We start from the raw sequence: 22,471 nt of genomic DNA, 5'->3' as shown, positions 1-22,471 counted from the left end.
TTGTATGACATATACATAAATAAATATATACCAAAATACATCCTTTAGAATAACAATGTTAAAAGCTATCAGTTCTCCTTTCCCCATGTAACCCCTTCACATCATCCCATGCATCCATAACCACAGGATGGGGGAGTAGAGCTGACGTAAAAATACTCCACCCCTCTTCCCGAGAGGCTCCCACCCTCTCTCCCGCTGAGCCCGGCTACAGTCCGCCTGCCCAGGCCACACCACCTGGGAAACGGGGCTTGTTTGCAGAGCAAGATGTTTCTATCTGCCCCAATTTTTATGGGCAGCAACAGGGAAGCCATCTGGAAAATCTGCCCAGATGAGCGAGACCTGGCTCTGCAGGCTCTGCCTCCGAATGGGGCACACTCACAGGCAGCCAGAGAGAAACCACTGGGAATACCGAGAGGTTAACATGCCATAAGGAGAATAAACAAGCCTCAAGCAAAAGCCCCTGGCTCCAGCCCAAGCCAGCCTGCCTTTCACAGCTGCTGGCAGAGGTCACTGCCCCACCCCTGCAAACTCCAGAGGGGGCTCCCCCAGGTGTCTCAGCCTGACCTTCTCTGCTGTGGGGCTGTCCTGGACACTGTCAGGTGTTTGGCAGCATCCCTGGCCTATACCCACTTAATGCCAATGACATCCTCTGAGTTGTGACATCCAAAACTGCCTCCAGACATGGCCAAATGTCTGCTGGGGGACAGAATCAGCTCTGGCCGACAACCACTGGGATAACTACTTTTCTATGTCAGGAGATGCCCGAGGCTTCCCAGCCAAAAGTATTTGGTGAATTTTCTGCAGAGACAGCTCATGCCGGGCTAAATTCCCCAAACCTGGAGTGTGGTGGCGTGGGATCCCCCAGGCTGATAAGAACTGAGAGGCAACAGGCACTCAGGGAGGCAGTGGAGCAAACGGGCGCAGGGCCCAGGCTGGCTCTTTCCTTTGTCCGTGTGGGTACCTCTGGCACCTGTGGCTGTGTAGTCTCCAAAGCCTCTCTTCCTGGACAAGCAGCTGGACCACATTTCCCACCTGCCCTGACAGTGAGTTGTAGCCAATAGAGTGAAGTGGAAATGGTGGCAATAACTTCTAGGTGTGGCCTATTAAAATTTCCTACGCAATCCTCAACTTTCTCTCTCTCTCTCTGATCCACCAGCTGGAGGTGAAATCCTCCAAGGTCTTCAAGGCAGGAGAAGACAGCAGAGCCACAAGTTGGAAGGGGTCTGGGTCGCTGAATCACTGCATGGAAGGTCACCCAAAAGGACCCACAAAGGATGACTGTGCAAGCAAGAAAGAAGCTTCTATTGTGTTAAACCACAAACCCCCCGGGCTGATCTTTTACAGCAGCTAGCCTTACCTTAACAAATACATTGACTTTTAGGAAGTCACTTGAGCTCTCCAAGCTTTAGTTAATCCCTCGTAAAATGGGGATACCAGTACCTCCCTTATTTGGTTGTCGTGAGGCTCAGTCGCAATAGGGCTTGGGAGAGCGACTGGAACAAAGTTTGGCTTTTATTATTTATGGAAAGAGCTACCACAGTACTCCTGGTCTCCTCAGTATCTCTTTTGACTTCTATTTCCAAGTCACACTCAGTAACTTGAAAAGCATGCTTTGCCCTGCCTGCAAATGCCTTAGGCACACTTTGGGTTTTAGGGTTACTTCTTAAAGCAGAGAAACCTCGTTTTATCCTATGGTTGTCCAGGAATCTCTTAAGTGTCCTGGCCCCTCCTTACCAAAGAGGCCACCAAGAGGCCAAGGTGACCCTGAACAAGGGGACCCCTCTAACTCTTCTTTTCGTCTCCAGCCCCAATAAAGTTAAGCAGAATAAGATCTGAAAGCATACATGTAATGGGAACTTTGGCACCAACCCAGGGGACGCTATTCCTGGGCCTGCTCTGTAACTCAGGACCCTAAAGGGAGTGGCCAGCAGCTAAGCCCCAAATACCCTCCCTCCCCTGGCCAGGGTCAGGTACCTCTTTCTAAAAACAGAGGGAGGCCTGACCTGTGGTGGCGCAGTGGGTAAAGCGTCGACCTGGAAATGCTGAGGTCGCCGGTTCAAAACCCTGGGCTTGCCTGGTCAAGGCACATATGGGAGTTGATGCTTCCTGCTCCTCCCCCCTTCTCCTCTCTCTCTCCCCCCCTCCTTTCTAAAAAATGAATAAATAAAAACAGAGGGAAAGCCCTGGCCGGGTAGCTCAGTTGGTTAGAGTATCGTCCCAATAAGCCAAGGTTGCATGTTCAATCCCCAGTCAGGGCACATTCAAGAATCAACCAATGCTCTCTCTCTCTCTCTCCCCCCCCCTTCCTCTCTCTGTCTCTCTAAAAATCAATCAATAAATTTTAAAAAATCAACAAATGAATGTATAAATAAATGGAACAAGACCAACGTTTCTCTCTCCTCCCCTTCCTCTCTCTCTCTCTGAAAAAAAAAAAAAAAAAAAAGACAGAGGGAAGGCCAGCCCTTTTACTCACACTGCTTACTTCCTGGTAAACGACGCCCTTGCCTAAGGTCACCTCTAGAAATGATTGCCATTATAGATAGGCCAACTATGTTCTGTCTTACTTTAATGCGGGGGTGGGGTTCGGCAGGAACCCAGGGAAGCAGTTTTCCTGTCAACTTACAAACAGGGGAAAACTGAAAATTACACCCACCGAGCATCTGCTGTGTGCTCAGTATCCCTGCACACATGTCAGCTTACCCATCCTTCATGAAAGGCAGGAGGCACATCTGTCCTGTTCCTTTCTGCTTCCCCAGTATCTAAGAGCCTTCACAGTAGGTGCTCAAAAAAATACTTATCCAAGTTCCTTACCATGACCTCTACTTATTGCTCTGACCTCATTGGCTTTCCTTCTCCTCTTTGAACAAAATAAGCTCATTCTCACCCCAGGGCCTTTGCACTTGCCATTCCTTTGCCTAGAATGCTCTCCCCTATCTTTGCACAGGGCCCTTTCTCAGTTTAAAGCAATGCTCCAGGTCCTCTCTGTTGTCTTATTCTATTATTGCTTCAGTGTTTATTTCTTGTTTGTCTCACCCTAACTAGCATGCCAGCATAACAACGAATGAATTCTTTCTCTTTCTGTTATTTCTCCAGCAACTAGAGCAACACCTTAGCATCACTGGGGCTTCATAAATATTTGAGGCTGTGTAACCCAGAGACTGAGAGCCCAGATTCTGGACTCAGGCAACCTGAGTTTGAGTCCTGATTCCGGGATCTCAGGCATGCTACTTACTCTAGAGCTGCCTCAATGTCCTCAGGTACAAAATGATGATTCCTATGTTACAGTGTTGCTATAAGGACTAAATGAGTTAATTCATATGAAATACTTAGAGCAGTGCCTGGCAGGTAAAAAGTATTATATATGTGTTTGTTATTATTATTGTTAAAAACTAAGTAAACAACCCTTTAAGCTATGTGGCTCACTTATTATATGCGTTTGAAAGATGGCCAATGGGTCCTGCTTAGGATGATACAGTGACCAAGCTCTGGAAATCTGGGGTTCATTCCTAACTACAGCTATTTTCACTACAGTAAAAGGTTTCCTTGAAATTATGGGGACTGAAGACACTCCCACTTGAACCCTGGAGGCCCTGGCATTTAAAGGTTAAGCCTTCTGCTCACGGGCAGCTCTGGGTTGGTGAAGTCAAAACAAGGTGATGGATGAATATAAAAGATACTTACTCTTGGTTTCTGATTTTATTCCAAGCACAAACCTTCATCCCACACCCAACGAGGCGCTGGCCTGGGCTGCTGAGCCCGACGGCTAACAGCCAGCGCTGGGGCACAGGGCGAGGCTGCCCGGTCTCGGCTGGCTCCCTTTCCCATGCTGTCAACCTTGGGCTCCGCAGGGGCACTTGTGGCTGGATACACGCCCAGCTCCTGAATGATCTCCCCCGTGAGAATCTGCCTGGAACAAGGCTCCATCCAAAGGCACCCAAATCATTAAACAGCCGTGAAAATGGGACAAAAATTCCAGGAGTCCTGGCAGCTGGCCCAGTCTTCAAAGGCTGTCACTGGAACCCAAAATGAATGTTTAAGATCCAGCCAAGTTGTACTGCCTGGGTGGACGAGGGCAGTCTCACGGAGTTCTCTGGAGCAGAGGCCGAGTCGGGGGTGCCACTGTGGGCTCTGCCCTCTGCCGGGAGCCCCAGGGTGGCAGGTCACTGCTTCTTCCACCCCCTGGCTACTTGGCTGGAGTTCTGCCTCTGCCCACATCCGGGTTCAACGCCGCAAGCCACCGAGCCCTCCCTACACGCCCGCACTGTGCAAGCACGTTACAGGCGTCATTTCCTTTTGTTCCCACAACACTCTGAGAAGTGTCATCTGAGATCTCCAGACAAGGAAATCCTGGTTCAGCGGAGTTAAGTCACTTGTCAAGATGGGGAACAGTCCTTCACCACTAATCCACCAGCATGTTCTGTTGACTCTGCCTCTAATATATATCCCGCCGAGTTCCTTCTCTGAAACCCTCTGCCATCTCCCTGGTCCGAGCCACCATGACCTCTCTCCCGGACCAGCACCCTGGCCTCCCAGATGGCCACGGAATCCCCCCACCCCTTGCTCTTCTACAACTCATTCTCTGCGTGACAGCTGGAATGGTGTTTTAAAACACTAACCAGGTCATATCACTTCCATGGTCAAAAACCTCCAAAGGCCTCTCAATGTCCGTAGAACAAAAATTACACATTTCTGATCCTCCAGGCTCATTCTGATCTGCCTTCCACTACTTCTCCGTCCCACCCTGCCTTCCCGGCTCTGGACAGACTCGGGTGCAGTGGGAGAACAGAGGAAGGGTTTTCCTGCTGTTCAAACTGTGGTCCTCAGACCAGCATCAGTGTAACCTGGAGCTTATTAGAAATACAGATGCTCAGACCCCACCCCAGACCGACTGACTCAGAATCTGCATTTTAACGAGATCGCCGGGTGATCCGCAGGCAAGCACGTCAGGTGTGGTGGTTACGAGTGAGGAAGGCTTTGAAACCACTGGGCTTGAAATGAAGCTCAGCTCAACCACTCACTCGCTGGCTGACTTGGCACAAGTGACGAGTTACTTCCTGTGCAGTGAAGACCGCATCTGACCCACAGAGAGGTCTGGTCCTTCTCCAGGCTCCTGGCAGGTGACCTCCAGGACTCTGGAGTGTCCTTCAGTGAAGACCGCATCTGACCCACAGAGAGGTCTGGTCCTTCTCCAGGCTCCTGGCAGGTGACCTCCAGGACTCTGGAGTGTCCTTCAGTGAAGACCGCATCTGACCCACAGAGAGATCTGGTCCTTCTCCAGGCTCCTGGCAGGTGACCTCCAGGACTCCAGAGTGTCCTGCAGAAGTGTCATTGTTTGCCTGGGGGCTTCAGCCACTGGACAATATGACAATGTGATTTATGATGGCAGTTTTAGGGCCATGCATTGTCAGTTCAGACCTTTGGAGAAACTAATGACTAAAGGTATGAGGCACTGAAGACTGAAGGTCAGCCACTGGACAGTATGTGACTGAGCCCCGGTAAAAACTCTGGGCACTAAAGGATCGATACATTTCCCTGGTTGGCAATAATCTCTACAGAATGTCCCACTTAGTGTTGCCGCCCATGACTCCTTGGGGAGATGACCGGAAGCTCCACATCTGGACCTTTGTCCCCACAGGTCTTTACTGACTTTAATTTTTACCCTTTCACTATCATAAAACTGTCATCATAAGTAGTGCTGTCTTCAAGTCTGTGAGTCGTTCTAGTGAATCACTGAACCCCAGGGTGGTCACAGGGACCCAGATTTGTAGCCAACGGGTCTGAAGTGAGGGTGGTTTGGGGAACCCCTGAATCTACAGCTGACGTCTGAAGTGAGGTCAGGCTTCGGGCACTGTTCTCTCAGGCTTTGCAGTTGGCTCAGTTCATTGTACTTCCTTGCTTTGGGCTTCAGTTTCCCTGAGTAAGAAGTAGGCATACAAGACATCATATCTTATATGTTTGTTGAAAGATTAAATAAGATACTGAACATACAAGAGGTTCATGATAAAAATAAGTACTACTGTTCCCATTGTTCAGACAAGAAACAGAGGCGCAAAGAGGTAGATCAACTTGCCCCTAGTCACAGAGTCTGAAACCAGGTCTGGCTGACTTTGACCACAGTGCAACACTGCCTCTCATGACTTGCTCATCTGTCTGGGGAAGGAAGGACAGCTGTGGTTCTCCTGAGCAGGGACGATAGCAACCTGCTATGGAACCCGGGAGTCCTCTGCGCGGAGGGTGAATCACTCACCCCAATCCCAACTGCTTCTCCTCTCCTTCCGGGATCCACATGACATGAATATTGGACTTTTTAATGTTATTCCACAGTTCTCTTTTTTCCTTCTGTTCCTCTTTTCCCCAATCTTTTTACCCTCTATTGCTTAGACTGCATAATTTCTCTTGATCTGTCTTCAAGCTCACAAATTCTTTCCTCTGTCATCTCTATTCTGCCACTGTGCCCATCCAGTGAATATTTTATTTCAGTTACTGTACTTTGTGATTCTAAAATTTTCACTTGGTTCTTTTTTCTATCCTCTATGTCTCTGTTGATCCACTGATATTCTCTAACTTACTATTCTTTTCAAGAAGGTTCACCCTTACTTCTTGAAGCATGGTTATTATAACTGCTTTAAAGTCTTTCTCTGACAGTTCCAACATCTAGGTTGGGTCATCTTGTGGTTGGTATCTACCGATTATATTTCCTTTAAGAGGTTGCCAGCTTTCACTGGTTCTTTGTAAACTGAGTAAGTTTGGACTGTTTTCTGGACATTTTGAATAGTATGTTATAATACCCTAGGTCTTGTTTAAATCTTATTTAATATATTGATTTTTTTTAAGCTGTAGCTGGCAATTGACCAGATTAGATTAGGACCACATGTTCTAACCAGTTTTCTGTGTGCTGTTATTCCAATGTCAGTTCCAGCTCAGAACCTGGGTGGTAGTCTACCTTGTAGTTCAGTTCTCAAAGTCTCTGATATACTGTTGAGGATCATATCCACTCATGTGTAGCTCAGGAATGAGCCCAGAAGCAACTGTATATAAGTCTGTGGGCTCCTTTCTTGAGCCTCCTTTCTGCGATCTTCCCCATACTCTGGTTCTTAGGGGCCCACTTTCATGCCCCTTCGGCCAGAAAGCAGAGGCATTAGTGTCCCCACACTGTCTCTCACTTCCTGTTATTGGGTCTGTGTTTGGGGTCAAGTGCCCGCTGCCCACCCCAGGGCACTGCTGGGAGCACAAACCAGCCTGGTCCTGTGGTTGGGAGGCATAGCTTTAGTGTTAATCGCCGGCTCACAGACACTGTACCAGCTGGCGGCTTTGGGGTGATGCTGATTAGTCAAGGAAGATGCTGAGGAGACAGCCACAAGCAGCTGGGCTGAGCTATTAACTTCAAAAGCACCAGCATGTCAACCCTCAGACACATTGCAATTATTAAAACATAGATATGATTTTCCAAGTGAACCACTTCTGGGATGGACAGGTCCACAAACTGATTTGCCTTTAATTCCCATAACAGGAATAATTTGCTACGTTTTACACAAGAGAAAGTTGGGACTCAAGAGAGGTGAACGCATCTGCTTGAAGTCACACAGCTGGTTCACAGTGGGGCCAAGATGCAAACCTCAGCACGTGTGATTCAAGGGTCTGCTCCTCTATGGCAGGGTCCATCACTGTCATCATCATCGTCATCATCATCATCCTATCTGGTATTCACTGAGCACTAACTATGTGCAAGGCCTTATCTAAAGCTTTTTAGCCTGACCAGGCAGTGGCGCAGTGGATAGAGCGTTGGACTGGGATGTGGAAGACCCAGGTTCGAGACCCCGAGGTCACCAGCTTGAACCCAAGGTCGCTGGCTCCAGCAAGGGGTTACTCGGTCTGCTGAAGGCCTGCGGTCAAGGCACATATGAGAAAGCAATCAATGAACAACTAAGGTGTTGCAACGTGCAATGAAAAACTAATGATTGATGCTTCTCATCTCTCTCCGTTCCTGTCTGTCTGTCCCTGTCTATCCCTCTCTCTGACTCACTCTCTGTCTCTGTAAAAAAAATAAAATAAATAAAGCTTTTTATATGAAGAATCAAGACTGGAAGGTTATAACAGAGGAGGAAACTGAGGTTCAAGAAAGAGATATCATTCACCCAAGGTCACACACACTTGATAAGTGGTAAAAGGGACATTCAAACCAAATTGTATCTCATTCTAATCCATGCTCTGAATGGCTGTTCAACCATCTCTCTAGGAGACAGAGCTGGGCCTGGTGCCCAGGAAGTTGGGCTGGGAGGGGAGGAGCCGGAGGCTGCTGGGAGGCCGCAGGGAGGGGGCATGGCATAGGCCGGCTGAGGCCAGATGCCAGGGAACATCTGTGCCCTAGAACAGAGCCACAGCCTCTCTCCGTCTCGAGGGAGTTTCTGGCTCTCGCAGAATGGCTATGTCCCTCTCGTACTGGCAAACCTCCGCTTCTCCCCTGTCCTACTTCCCGAACAACACTTTTCCAGCATGTCCATTCTGATGCCCACTCGATCCTGGGGTCGTCCCAGGCGAGAGGGTGGCAGCACTTGTGTTCCAGACCTCCCATCTCATTCTCGACCACGTCTCCCCATCCAGCCCATCTCACCAGCAGATTCAATTACCCAATTTGATGCTACAGCTGCAGAAAGCCAAGCAATTATGGAAAACAGACCAGGTGCCTTGGAACTCGCTCTCGCAGAGGGGCCTGAGAGGCCTCCAAGCAGACAGCGGGGTGGGGCAGAGGCAGGGCAGTCCTGGCAGATGCTTACCCACCCAGGCTGCACAAGAGAACTGCCTGGGAGCTTTGAAAAGTGCGGCCCATCCCCCAGCGCTGACGCCCTGGCCGATTGCATTGCTCTGGACTGGCCCCAGGTCAGCAGGGTTTTTAAAGGTCCCCACCTGATATGAATGTACAGACAGGGTTAGGAGGACTATTGATGTGCAGAGGGAGGGATCACTGCCGGACAGTCTGATGCAAACGGAATGACTGTCCCTCGTGCTGCTGCAATTCCCGGGTCTTCTATGTACCGGCTTCCCCACGCGTGGTCTGCGGACCTGCAGCATCAGCTCACTCAGGTGCTGTCAGAAACGGAGAAACCCAGGCCCCACCCCGGTCTGAATGAGTCAGATCTGCCATTTTAAGAAACCCCTGGGAGATGTCTACACATGTTCATGTTTCAGGCGCCATGTTCTTTGGTCCTTGCTAGAAACATGACGAGTTGGCCACAGCAAAGAGCCTCAGTCATCACCGGGTTTCCCTTCTTGGGGGCTCCACGGCTGCCTGGCACTGATTGCCAGTGATGGGTCCAGGTCTGTCCCTGCAGCAGCTGCCTGGAGAACTTTAACAGGACAGGTGGGCAGCAGGCCAGAGTCCTCCATGCTAACCCCTGGCAGCCCGTTAGCTCCCAGGTTGAAGCATGAAGCCGGCCTCGATTTCTCTTGCAGACCTCAGTTTCCCTTCTGGGGTAGGGCCCTCCCGGATCTCTCCTCCTCCCCTACAACTTTCAGCTCCCAGCTCACACGTCACCTCACTCCCCAGACGAGGTAAGGCATCAGGCAATATGTCCTCCCCCTCTTCGTCATTACCCTGAGACCAATTCACAATGAAGCTATCACTGCTGTGGCATCTGATTAATGTCTGGTCTGTCCGCTGCTAGAATTAAGCTCAATGACAACATGTATCATGGATATCTGGTTCTCTATTGAATCTATAGCAACTAGTGGACAGTGCCAGGCACGCAGTAGGGGCTCAAAAGTTTTCAATCCGTGGGGACTGACACGGCCTGGTCAGCTCTTGCCACCAAAAGCTAGACCTCACCTTCTCCCACTCCCACCATCAGAGGCTGCCTGTACGCAGCATGCCCCCACTCCGGCTTCCTCCTGGCATTGGAAACCTTTCCAAACCTCTTGACCAAGATCACCAGATGAGTAAGAGTTTCGAATGCTCTTCAGAAGGCCAGGAAGCCAAGGGTACTTAAGGGAACCCGAGGGAGGTTCAAGGCTAGAGAAACATGACATAAACATTTATTTCCTTCTAACCTCATGATTTTCCCAAAACTTCATCTCCAAGCAGACAGAGGGCCTTCCTCTGATGCTGGGAGGGACAGGGACAGGAAGGCAATACCCTACCCAGGTAAGTCTGTAAAATCAGTTTTTCCTGCCCTGGTTGGGTAGCTCTGTTGGTTAGAGCAAAATCCAGAAGCTCAGAGGTTGGATCCCCAGTCAGGGCACATACAGAAACAGATCGATGTTCCTGTCTCTTTTTCCCCCTCCCCCTTCCTCTCTCTCTAAAATCAATAAAATAAACAATAAATAAATACACAAAGAAGAAGATAATACCTTTTGGGGTTTTCCACAGAATCTCAGACTCTAAGTTGACAAAGCGGGTAGAACATATTATTTAAGTTATGTATCTATGCCCCATATTCTTTCAGAAAAGCCTTAAGGTGGCATCTGGCTGCAGAAATTTGCCATCCTTCAAGGAATAATAAGAATAGCTAATACTGGCCCTGGCCGGTTGGCTGAGTGGTAGAGCGTCAGCCTGGCGTGCGGAAGTCCTGGGTTCGATTCCCGGCCAGGGCACACAGGAGAAGCGCCCATCTGCTTCTCCACCCTTCCCCCTCTCCTTCCTCTCTCTCTCTTCCCCTCCCACAGCCAAGGCTCCATTGGAGCAAAGATGGCCTGGGCGCTGAGGATGGCTCCTCAGGCGCTAGAATGGCTCTGGTCGCAATGGAGCAATGCCCCGGATGAGCAGAGCATCGCCCCCTGGTAGGCGAGCCAGGTGGATCCTGGTCGGGCACATGCGGGAGTCTGTCTGACTGCCTCCCTGTTTCCAGCTTCAGAAAAATACAAAAAAAAACCCCAAACAAAACAAAACAAAACAAAAGAATAGCTAATACTTAGCGAGCACTTTCTGAGCCAGCACCAGTCCAAGCCTTTGCCTATATTAAGCCATTTTGGACTTGACAACAATCTACTGACATGATGACCATTATTCCCACTTCACAGACGAGGCAGCTGAGGTGCAGATCGCCAAGGAAAGTGCCAGATCGCGGATAGCCCCGGGTGCCCGGCTCTAACCTCTGTACTTCCCCGCTCAGAGTGGCGGTGATAGCAGTAACGTGTCTCAGGGAGGACAATCAGCAGGGGTCCAGCCTCGGCATCCAGGAAGCACCCTGAACTGCTGAGAGGAATTCTAGGTTCTGGGCACCTGATGCTGCATTTCTTTCTTTTCTTTTTCTCAAATTGTGGTAAGATGCATATAACACAGTATTTACCATTTTAACCGTTTTTTAGGTAAACAATTTAGTGAGATTAGACAATTCCCATTGGTCGTGCAACCATCACCACCATCACCACCTCCATTCAGAATCTCTTCATCTTCCCAAACTAAAATTTTTACCCAGTGAACAGTAACTCCCCATTCTCCCTCCTCCCCTTAGCCCAGGGGTCTCAAACTCAACTCAGCATGTGGGCCACAGAGCAAGATCACAGCCGTTTGGCGGGCCGCACTAGGTCTACAAAAGGCAACTGTTACGCAACACTTTTCTCACTGCAGTTGAAAACAAAAAAAAATCAGTACAAAATTGTTCAGCGGGCCACATGCGGCCCGCGGGCCGCGAGTTTGAGACCCCTGCCTTAGCCCCTTATAATCTCTATTGTACTTCCTGTCTCTTATCAGTTGGACTACTGTAGAAACCTCATAGAAATGGAATCATACAGCATTTCATCTCTGACTTATTTCACTTAGCATAACGTCCTCAAGGTTCATCCAAGTTGGAGCAGGTGTCAGAATCTCATTCTTTTTAAGGCTGAATGACATCCCACCAGACGTATAGCCCACATTTGGTTTAGCTGCTTAGCCATCCATTGCCGCACACTTGGGTTGCTCCCATCTGTTGCTATTGGGAACATGCTGCTATGAACACAGGAATGCAGATATCTGAGTCCGGCTTTCCATTCTTTTGGGTGTACACCCGGAAGAAGAATTGCGGAATCATATATGGTAATTCTATTTAGAAAATTTTCACAGCCATGAGCAAGCTCCATTTCTTTTTTTAATTTCTTTTCTGATTTTCCCCTACTTCCAATCACAGCCCGGTCACTTCAGTGGCCAACCCCACTCCACGTTCCTGAACTGCGTGTTGCTATCTCAGGAGTCGAAAAGCAATTTCCCTCTCTTTTCTTTAAACTTCAGCTGCAGAAATCACCTGATTGAAAATTATATAGCAGAACCCTCGTCCCACACAGGAAAAGAACTGCTCAGAAAGCCCAGCCTACCAGCTAATTACAGGCTTTTACCAGGATCCTTAGCAAAGCCTTAAATTGCAAATCAACCTTACTCTCCTTACCAAGTGTTTGGAAACAAGTTAATGGGCTGGGTTTCAGATCCTTGGCTCGGAGGTGACAGCTCTTTCCCCTAGCTGATAAGGAAAGCAAGTCAGAACCTTCTGAATGTGGATTCAGGAGAACAGTAGCTCTGCCTAGATGTGTATCAGCTCAGTCCTCATCCTTTTATTACTCCAGCCGGCGCCTGTATGAAAAACGCCAGCCCAGCTGGGATTTCCGCTCACAGCTGTGGTTCCGCACACTGACTGGGTAGGGCTTGCCTGGTCAAGGCACATATGGGAGTTGATGCTTCCAGCTCCTCCCCCCTTCTCTCTCTCTGTTTCTCTCTCTCCCTCTCTCTCTCCTCTCTAAAAATGAATAAATAAAAAAAAAATTAAAAAAAAAAAAGAAATAGCTGCCACGCTTTAAAAAATACATATCTATATAGAGCCCAGGATCCCAGCTTAGTCCAACCGAGTCAGAGTCTCTGGAGTAGGGTATGACCACTGGTCGCATTTCAAAGTTCCCAGCTGATTCTGAAGTGCAGCCCAGGTTGAGAATCCTTACTGAAGTGGACAGGAGGCCCTGCAATCTTTCCTTGTCTATAAAGAACAAGTTCAATGGGCTTTTAACTTGAGGAGAGGGAACCCTGAGTTACAGGCTCGAAAGCCCAATGTTTAGAAGAGAGAATCGGGTCTTTTTTGAACAGAGAGCACAGTCCTTGTCTGATGGGGCTGCTGACGACAGCCACCTCAAGTACAGTGGGTCGATGAGAGATGTGGGGGAGGGGCTGGGGGTGCTGCTCCAATTTGAGGCTTCTGCTTTATGGGGTTCACACGTGGAGTTCAAGGGCTTCAAAAGACCTCTGAACTACATGCAAAATTTCTCGCCTTCCTGTGTGTTTTTCTAAGGAGGGTCCTCCAGAGGCCATATCACATTCTCTGATACTCTGTCACACACCCCTGAACACTAGAATGAATAACCTCTGCTTTTATCAAAGTAGTCCATGCAGTGGTATAGAATAGTTATTATTATTTTCTTTTTAAAAAAAGGGTTAGACGCCTTCATATTTACATTCACCTGGAGGGACTGAACACGCTCCTGGTTAATGACACACAAAAAAGTGTCAGAGTGATGTCCACAGAATGGTCTGGAAACCCCCCTCCCCCACAAGGGCAGGTGTTGCTCACTCGACATTCCAGCACTTGGAAATAGAGTCCGGCACAGAGAACGGACTTAACACATGCCTCATGAATGAACGAATACCTTTACCAAAGACCTGCATCCTCTATCTGCATTGACGCTTATGTGAACAAGGAGGAGTGTGTGGAATGATACACACCAGGACATTAAAGGCGCTGACGTCGGGCAGAAGGGACTGGAAGGGGAGGATGAAGACAGTACAATTTCCTCTTAATAAGAGTTGACAGTTACTGAGTGCCTGCTAGGTGCTGGGCACAGCTCTCAGCGCTGATAACGGCCACCTTTCAATTCCCGTAACAATCCTCCCAAGCGCCCGTGTACAATGATCCCCTGTGACGGGTGAGAAAACCTAAGCACACAGATCTTGTCCAAGGCCACAGCCAGGAGCCAGGCGCTGCCCCCGCCCAGCCCACGCATTTCATTCCGCTGCTCTTCTGATTCCTGTCCTTACACGGCTTTGGGTTGTGTTACTTGTTATAACAACCATGTGCTACATTTTTTCATGAAATATAACAGTGTCGGGGCTTTCCATACAGGCTCTCAACATGCCCCCCTCCCCCCACTCTGTGACCATCCTAATCTAAAGGTATGCTGGCACTACCTTGGTGCTCGAGGAAATGCAGACCCCTTGATCTTTGGAGCTAACAAGACCAGGGCTTGAATCCTATCTCTACCAACTTGAGTCCCTGTTTAGCTTTGAAACCTCAGTCTCAACCCTGTAAATTGATGAGGATGACACTGACTTGACAGGGTAGACTCTAACGAACATTAGCAGTAATATCGGTGAAGCCCCTGCCGTGAATACGACACAGGAGATAATAAGCATTACCTCTGTGAACACTAAGCATGTTGTGGCGGGCAGCCTCTGAAATGACTCCCAATAAGCCCTACTTCCCAGTACTCCTGCCTCTGTGCAATCCATTCCCCTCGATTGTGAGCTGGACCAAGTGAGCTGCTTCTAATGAGTAAAAGGGATAGGATGGCATTTCTGAGATTAGGTTATGAAAAGTCTCTGGCTTCCACCTTGCTCACCTGCTCTTGCTCCCTCACTTGCCCATGCTGATAGAAGTCATTTGCCCTGTGTGAGTTGCCCTACGGTGAAGGCCATGTGGTGAAGAACTGAGGACAGTCAACTGGCCAACACCCAGGAAGGAACTCAGGCCTCCAGTCCAACAGCCTGCAAGAAACTTAATTCTGCCAACGATTATATAAGTGAGCTAGAAAACAGACCCTCTCCTGGTGTGAGCCAGTTGACTCAGTGGACAGTGTCAGCCCAGCATGCGGACATCCTGAGTTTGACCCCAATTGGGGCACACATGAGAAATGACCATATGCTTCTCTTCCCCTCCCTCTCCCACTTTTCTCTCTCTTCCCCTCTCACAGCCAGTGGCTTAACTGGTTCAAGAGTCAGCCCTGGCACTGAAGATATAGCTCAGCCAGCCTGAGCGTTTGGCTTAGGCACTAAGGATAGCTCGGTTGATTCAAGCATCGGCTCTAGATGGGGGTTGCCAGTGGATCCCTGTCAGGGCACAGGTGGAAGTCTGTCTCTATCTCCCTTCCTCTCCCTTAAAAAAAAAAGAAAAAGCAGATCCTCTTCTAGTTGAGCCTTCAAATGACACTGCAGCCCCAGCTAATATCTTAATACCTTTCAGAGAACTTTGGCCAGAAGCACCCAGCAAAAGTATGCATGGATTCCTAACTCACAGAAACTATGAGATAATAATATATGTTCATTGTTTTAAGCCATTACATTTTAGAGTGATTTGTTACGCAGCAGTGGATAACTAGTACACCCTGGAAACAAAAGATTAAATTCACCAGAGTGGCACATGAAGCCTCTACTTAAATACTAAGTCCTCTCAGAAACCTTTCAAAATCTGCCTCTCAGAAGATTCTGAGGCCTCTATTTCCCGATTAGAATGTAAGCTACTTGAGTGATATCAAAGCTTACATAGTGAGCACTTATTATTCCAAAGTTCTAAGTTTCTTAATCTTTACAACAAACCTAGAGTGCAAATACTATTATTACCCACATCTTATAGGTGAAGAAACTGAGGCTCAGAGGGGTTAAGTAACGCCCAAGGCGTCAGTCATGAGGAAGTGCCAGGAAGTATGGTTCCAAAAGTTTACATGTGTAACAGTTATGCTATGTGGCTCTAAGAGTCTTGCTCAAGTCCACAAATGGTAAGTAAACTCAAATCTTGGTAGCTGAACACCAGACATGAAGTTTTTAAACATTGCCCTTTCTAGGTGCCTTCTATCTCTAGAATATTAAGTTGAACATACCTCACCTGGGAGGTCATCGGGGTCTACCTACCTGTAAACACTAGGCTGGCATTTTCCAGTTCTTCTTGGGGAACTTTGAAGCTGAAAGATTCATTATAGAAAGGATCAATTGTGCCTCTTAAGAAGGATGTCTTCTTTGTTTTCACAAGCTTGAGTCCGTGTACCAGCTGAATTTTCACAAAGGGGTCTGAGAATTGGATACAACATCCCATAAGGTTAGAGATCATGAAACCCAATTTACCCATCCATTCAATTTTGCATCCATTCATTCTTTTACTCATTCACTTTTTCTTCCCTTCCATCCATCTATCCTCCATCTTCCCATCTGAAAGACCAACCACCTACCCATCCTTTCATCTGTTTTTCCATCAATCTATCCATCTTCCTATCTACCCCTTTTTTCACTCATCCATTTTCCCATCTATCTATCTTTCATTTCTCCTTTTCCCTCCCTCTTTTCTTCTAGCCATCCAATATTTATCAAGCTCCTCCCATGTGTAGTGCATTTCACAGATGAAGAAGCTGAGGACTCAAGATGATAAATTATTTGCTTAAGATCTGGCTAATGACCCAGACCCAGAGCCTGTCCTGCTTTTCTGTCCTGAGAACCCATTATCATGTCAGTGAGCCCACAGCCCATAAACAGAACAGAGATGGCAGAATTAGAACTATCATTCTTAGATCACTTTACAGCAGGCGTAGTCAACCTTTTTATACCTACCGCCCACTTTTGTATCTCTGCTAGTAGTAACATTTTCTAACCGCCCACCGGTTCCACAGTAATGGTGATTTATACAGTAGGGAAGTAACTTGACTTTATAAAATTTATAAAGCAGAGTTACAGCAAGTTAAAGCATACAATAATAATTACTTACCAAGTACTTTATGTCGGGTTTTCGCTAAGTTTGGCAGAATAAATCTTTACAACACAACTTACTATAGTTAAATCTATCTTTTTATTTATAACTTTGGTTGCTCCGCTACCACCCACCATGAAAGCTGGAACACCCACTAGTGGGCGGTAGGGACCAGGTTTGACTACCACTGCTTTACAGTTTACAAAATGATTCATTGTACATGATCTAGCTGAATATTGTTTAAACAACCCAATTAGATGAATACTGTTATTATGTCAGTTTTTCAGATAGAGAAATTGAGGCTTTTAGAGGTTAAGTAAATTCCCCAAGGCCACATTATTTGCAAGCAGTAATAATAGGATTTTGTTCCAGGCAGTTTGACTCTGTAACCCTTAATCACTTTATCATACTGACTCTCTCATTGTGGTGAGTCTGAAACTCTCCAGCCTTAACACTATTCCTTCCATAGGCCCCTTTGAAACCTGTTTTTGTAATGTAATTGTTAAAAATACAAACTGTCTTCTAAATTCAGCTTTCACCTTATAGCCAAAGTAATTTATTTTAGTGATTGCACTTAGAGAAGACAGTATTTTCACCACTGGGCTGACGAGGTCCCAGTGATCAGGGCTGCTTTCATGATAATATCCTTGCTGTCATGGGAGAAGCTATATACCAATGGAATGTAATCTGTTCCATTTCATTAAAAGTCACGTTTGAATTGGTTTGGCTAAAATGGATATTTTAAATATACAACAGACCTGGGTTTTTATAGATTCATGGTATACTTGAGATATGGGGAAAAAATCTTAGGGTGTGTACACCACTCTTGCTGATGAGGATGCATGATCAGTGCACACTAATGCCACCTGCAGGATGGTGTCTCTATTGCAGGCATAGCAACTGGAAAGGCAACTCACTTCCTCCGGGCTGCGTGTGTACAAAAAGGATCTAGATTTCAGTAGTTATCACACCTGGTCTCAGTCAAATCCCCACTTCAAATGGGGTTATGAGATGACATCATTTAGCTGCCTCATTTGAAGAGGTTTATGATTATTTATTTTTCCTCTTGAACTAATATCCTAGTTCTGGATAGGATCTGTCCTCACGAGGTCTTATCTTATTAATAGTATCCAGGGTGCAGAAAAAGATCGGGTCATTTGTGTCAAACAAACACAGATGCCCCGCTGAAGAAAAGGGGAAAGGAGAGGGTCACACCATACCTGAACCTTGGCTCACATCTGTCTGAAGAAGTTGCTTGGCTCGAATGACATCAACATTTAGTCTCCCAGCACTTGGGAGGTAATTCAGTGACAGAAGCAGCTCCCCCAGCTCCACTTCATTCTGCAGAGAAAGGAAATAGTCAGGAAGTTGCCTTTTTTTATTTTGTTTTACATCTACCATGCAGGAAATTGGCCCCCAAAGCTTACAACTGAGCTTCTATAGGTGGGTCAGTTAATAATGGATACCTCTTTCTTTGATTTCTTTTATCCTCTGAACCCAATTATTTTTTTCTATCTCAGTAGGTTTCTTCTGCTCTAAGATCTCAAGAGCAACAAAAATAATGATAACAAAAATGACAATAATGATAATAAATAAATGCTACATGTCAATCAAGGATTGTGCTACAAAAACGCTTTACATATAATAACTGGTTCAGTCCTCATAATGAGTCAGTGAGATATGAGTATTACTCCCATTTAATAGACGAGGACACTGAGGCTCAGAGGGGTTAAAGACTTGTCCTAGGCCAGATAGGTAGAAAGTGGTAGAGCTGGCATTTGGATGCAGGGAGACTGATTCCAGATACTCTGACCACTATGGTTAATCATTTGGATTTCTAAAATAAATAACTGAGCATTTGCCTTACAAAGAACATTACCCTCACTCATGTGCATTCATGCTTTTGTGAGTTTGCTGGTTAAGTGGGAAAGACAATGTTGGCTTCCCCCTTAGGCAGAACAGGTGTGCCTGCCAGGCTGCCTAGAAGCAGGGTACACCCACTTCAAATAAAAAAGCTGAGAAATATATATTTTTTTTTCCACAAGAACGGGATACTTGGTACTTCAGAAATAATACTGATGAAATCATTCTGGGAAACTTAGACCATTACTACGGTTTACAGTTGACAATTAATATCTTTTTTTGTGTGTGTGACAGAGACAGAGAGTCAGAGAGAAGGACAGATAGGGACAGACAGGCAGGGAGAGAGATGAGAAGCATCAATTCTTCATTGCGGCACCTTAGCTGTTCATTGACTACTTTCTCATATGTGCCTTGACCGGGGGGCTACAGCAGACTGAGTAACCCCTTGCTCAAGCTAGGGACCTTGGGCTCAAGCTGGTGAGCCTTGCTTAAACCAGATGAGCCCGCGCTCAAGCTGGCAACCTCAGGGTTTCGAACCTGGGTCCTCCGAGTCCTAGTCCAACACTCTATCCACTGCGCCACTGCCTGGTCAGGCAAGAATGAGAAGCTCCACAATTTTCCGGGCTTGAGGTATTAAGGTCATATCTTTTTTTCCTCCCATTTTTATTTGTTTTTTTAGTTGACTTTATTGGGATGACACTGATTAATAAAATTATGTAGGTTTCTGATATATAATTCTGTAATAAATCATCTGCATATTGCACTGGGTGTTTCATCACCTCAAGTCAAGTTATCATGGTCATTTCTTAACCCAGCCCTGGAGAAAGTGGAGGGTTCTTTCTCTGTCCCAGATGTGTGACACATGTGAACAACAGCATGCACATGGTACCAAAAACTGCAGGTCTAAACAGCCTGAGGGCAACACTGTTCCTAGAGGGCTCCCAAAGCCAGTGTCTTTTAGCCCCTCTTCCCTAGAAGATGCTATATTTAAAAGCTGACCAGCAGGCAGCTGGAAAGAAACTTAGGGCATGAGAACAGAAAGCAGGGTCATCTATACCAGTAGCTCCCCAGCCCAACCCCTCCCCTGAAAGATCATGGACTTGATGGCGATCTTTATGACACCCATGAAATATTAGCATATTAAACATACATCTAGGGGGGACAATTTTACCACCCCATCCCCATCTCCAAAGACATTTGGCCATGTAGAGACACTTTTGATTGTCACAACTGGGGAGAGAGTTGCTACTGACATCAAGTAGGTGAAGGCCAGGAATGCTACTCAACATCCTACAAAGTATAGGACACCTCCCACCCCAAACACAGAAAGATCTGGCCCAAAAGGTCAATAGCACTGAGATTGAAGAATCCTAACTAAACCTGTGAACCTTGGGCTGATTCACACTCTTCTCTTACAAATGATTCTAGCCTGAACAAGTGTTAATAGCAAAAACAAAGACTGACTTTTCTCTGGACCGGAAAAGGCCAAAGCACCACAAAGATCAGCTACGATTTCCATCCTTGTATTTCCTCCTTAGGGCTTCCTTTGCTGCAAGCAGAAGCCCAATCACCAGACACAAAGCTCTTCCCAAGAAGAAGGCTCAGCTGCCTCGTGGAGAATGGACTGCTTATTCTGGGAGGATCTCCAACTCTTTGAACAAAGTCTTTCTTTCCTATTCAAATTTAGCCAGATAAGGTTATCTTGTCAGACCTGGAATAATGTGGTCCAATACTCTGTCTATAAAGGAAAACCGAACCAGCCATTCTCCCACTTCCCTGCTTGATATCTTCCATCCCTCTTAGAATGAAATCCAAAATCCTTAGCCTCGTCTGCAATAAGACTGGTCAACTCTGGCACTAGTGCCACCGTTGGCTGGATCATCCTGTGTTAGGGGGTCACCCTGCACATTGTAGGATGCCAAAAGCCTAATACTCCCCAAATGTGACAATCCAAAGTGTCTCTAGACATCACTAAACATCTCCTGAGGGAAACATTTCCCAGTTGAGAACTATGGTTCTATCAGGATCTACATAATTCAGCCCTGCCTACATCTCAGACCGTATCCAGCAGCCACATCTGTTTTCTTTCTATTCCTTGAAAACACAAGATATTCCGTTCGTGTCCCTCCCCCCCATCGGGCTTGCACCTGCTGTGCCCTCAGCTTGGGAATCTCAACTGAAACGTCACCTCTCCATCAAAGGTTTCCACCAGCACCCAATGGAAGACAGTTTCCTGGCTCCATTGCTTTCCATCACATCACCTTGTTTTATTTTTTTTGGTGGCACTCTGTCCTTATTCGATATTTTTTTCATTCTCTCATAAGGCAAGGACAGTGCCCATCCTTCCACCATTATACTGAAAGCACCTAAACTTCAATGGATGGCGTGACAGCAACCTGTGCAGCCTCAACATGGCAGCTCTGCTGCCACATCCAGGCATGATGACGTCTGTCACCTGCCCTCGCCAACCTCAAGAGAACGGAAGCTGAGGTGGGAGAAGGAACTGGGTGCCACTTCTACTTTTTTTTTCCTTCTCAAGGCAATGTCACAAATAAACAGGCGTTGTTTCCTTTTTAAGATCCTGGTGAGCTTAATTTGGTTGAACCACGCGGGGTAGCTTGGGAGAACCGAAATAGACTGTAAATTACTCAAATAAATCCAGAAAGCACCCTGCAAGCTCCCAGCAGCCGGCTTGCGCAAATGCTCCACTCTCTTCCCAGACAAAATTTCTCTCTCCCTGCAGCCTCTGAACGTAGCTAAGTTCTAATCAATAAAATGAAAATCAAAGAAAATCATTTGGGACAAAAGGCACTTTCTGGGGAAAACAACACCCCGGCTCTCCTCCTGCCATCCTCCCTTTGAAGTGTTTCTAAAGGGCACCCTTGCTCTCTCACCTAGCAGAAGCTTTCAGATGTGTGCACACTACTTTTACAGGGTCCGAACGCAGCTGCTCTGAGCTCCCCTGCCTTTGTTCTCATGGGTTGGGAGAAACAATTTGTCTCTTCATTTACTGCTCAGGCAACATTAAAATAGGAATCCATTTTTAAAAAGCAAAATCCAGCCACAATCCCAGCACTTTACACATTTTATCAAATGCTTTCTTTTCTCCAGCCCACCGCCTTTCAGGTTCTTTTTTAGTCTTTGTCAATATATCAAAACCATATTTGCATACTTGCATTAACAGCACAGGCGAATTCTGAAATCTCCCCACCGTCTTTAAATTTAAATAGACACAAATTTTCCATGTTACTAGCTAGACAAGTAAAGTATCTTTTCTAAGAGAGAGATACAGACAGACAGGAAGGGACAGAGATGAGAAGCATCAACTTGTAGTTGTGGAACTTTGGGTTGTTCATTGATTGCTTCTCACATTAACTGAGGGCTCCAGTCGAGCCAGTGACCCCTTGCTCAAACCAGCAACCTTGGGCTCAAGCCAGTGATCTGGGCTTCCCGTGAGCTCAAGCCAGCAACCATAAGGTCATGTCTATGATCCCACGCTCAAGCCAGATGATTCTGTGCTTAAGCCGGTGACCTTGGGGTTTTAAATCTGGGACCTCAGCATTCCAGGTCGATGCTCTATCCACTGCACCACCACTGGTCAGGCTAAAGTATCGTTTTTACTATGCATTTCCTGTTTTGCATGGAGATGCTGACTTTCTGATTTGTGGGTGAGTTCACTGTCTTCCTCCATATGCCTCCATGGTGTGGCTACAGCATACATATTGCACTGGTTGCTGTCATCTGTTCCCACCAGGCTATCTAGTTGTTCCTGTCCACTGGATATCTGCCTGTGGATTTAGCTTGTATTTCCCTGACTGCTTAAAAGGCTGAGCACCTTTTCATGCCTATCAGCTCTCGTGCTTTCTCTTCTTTGAAAACCCTATTGGATTCATATTGCCCATTTTTTTTCAATCGGGTAGTTGTCTTTC

General features: G+C 46.8%; 1 protein-coding gene across 6 annotated transcripts in view; it reads right to left on the bottom strand.

Moving 5' to 3' along the window:
• SYT17 (synaptotagmin 17) overlaps nt 1-22,471 on the bottom strand; it is a 78,919-nt gene that overhangs the window by 19,056 nt on the left and 37,392 nt on the right. For all 6 annotated transcript variants that reach the window (XM_066382529.1, XM_066382531.1, XM_066382528.1 and 3 more), the window contains 2 exons: nt 17,900-18,020; nt 15,854-16,009 (listed from right to left, as the gene is read on the bottom strand). In XM_066382529.1, the coding sequence (XP_066238626.1) occupies nt 15,854-16,009; nt 17,900-18,020 (277 nt within the window). The remainder of the gene's footprint in view (nt 1-15,853; nt 16,010-17,899; nt 18,021-22,471) is intronic.

This window comes from Saccopteryx leptura, chromosome 4, assembly GCF_036850995.1.
Source record: "Saccopteryx leptura isolate mSacLep1 chromosome 4, mSacLep1_pri_phased_curated, whole genome shotgun sequence".
Taxonomy (NCBI): Eukaryota; Metazoa; Chordata; class Mammalia; order Chiroptera; family Emballonuridae; genus Saccopteryx; species Saccopteryx leptura.
Note: the sequence above shows the minus strand (reverse complement) of the source record. Positions and strands in the feature narration are given on the sequence as shown.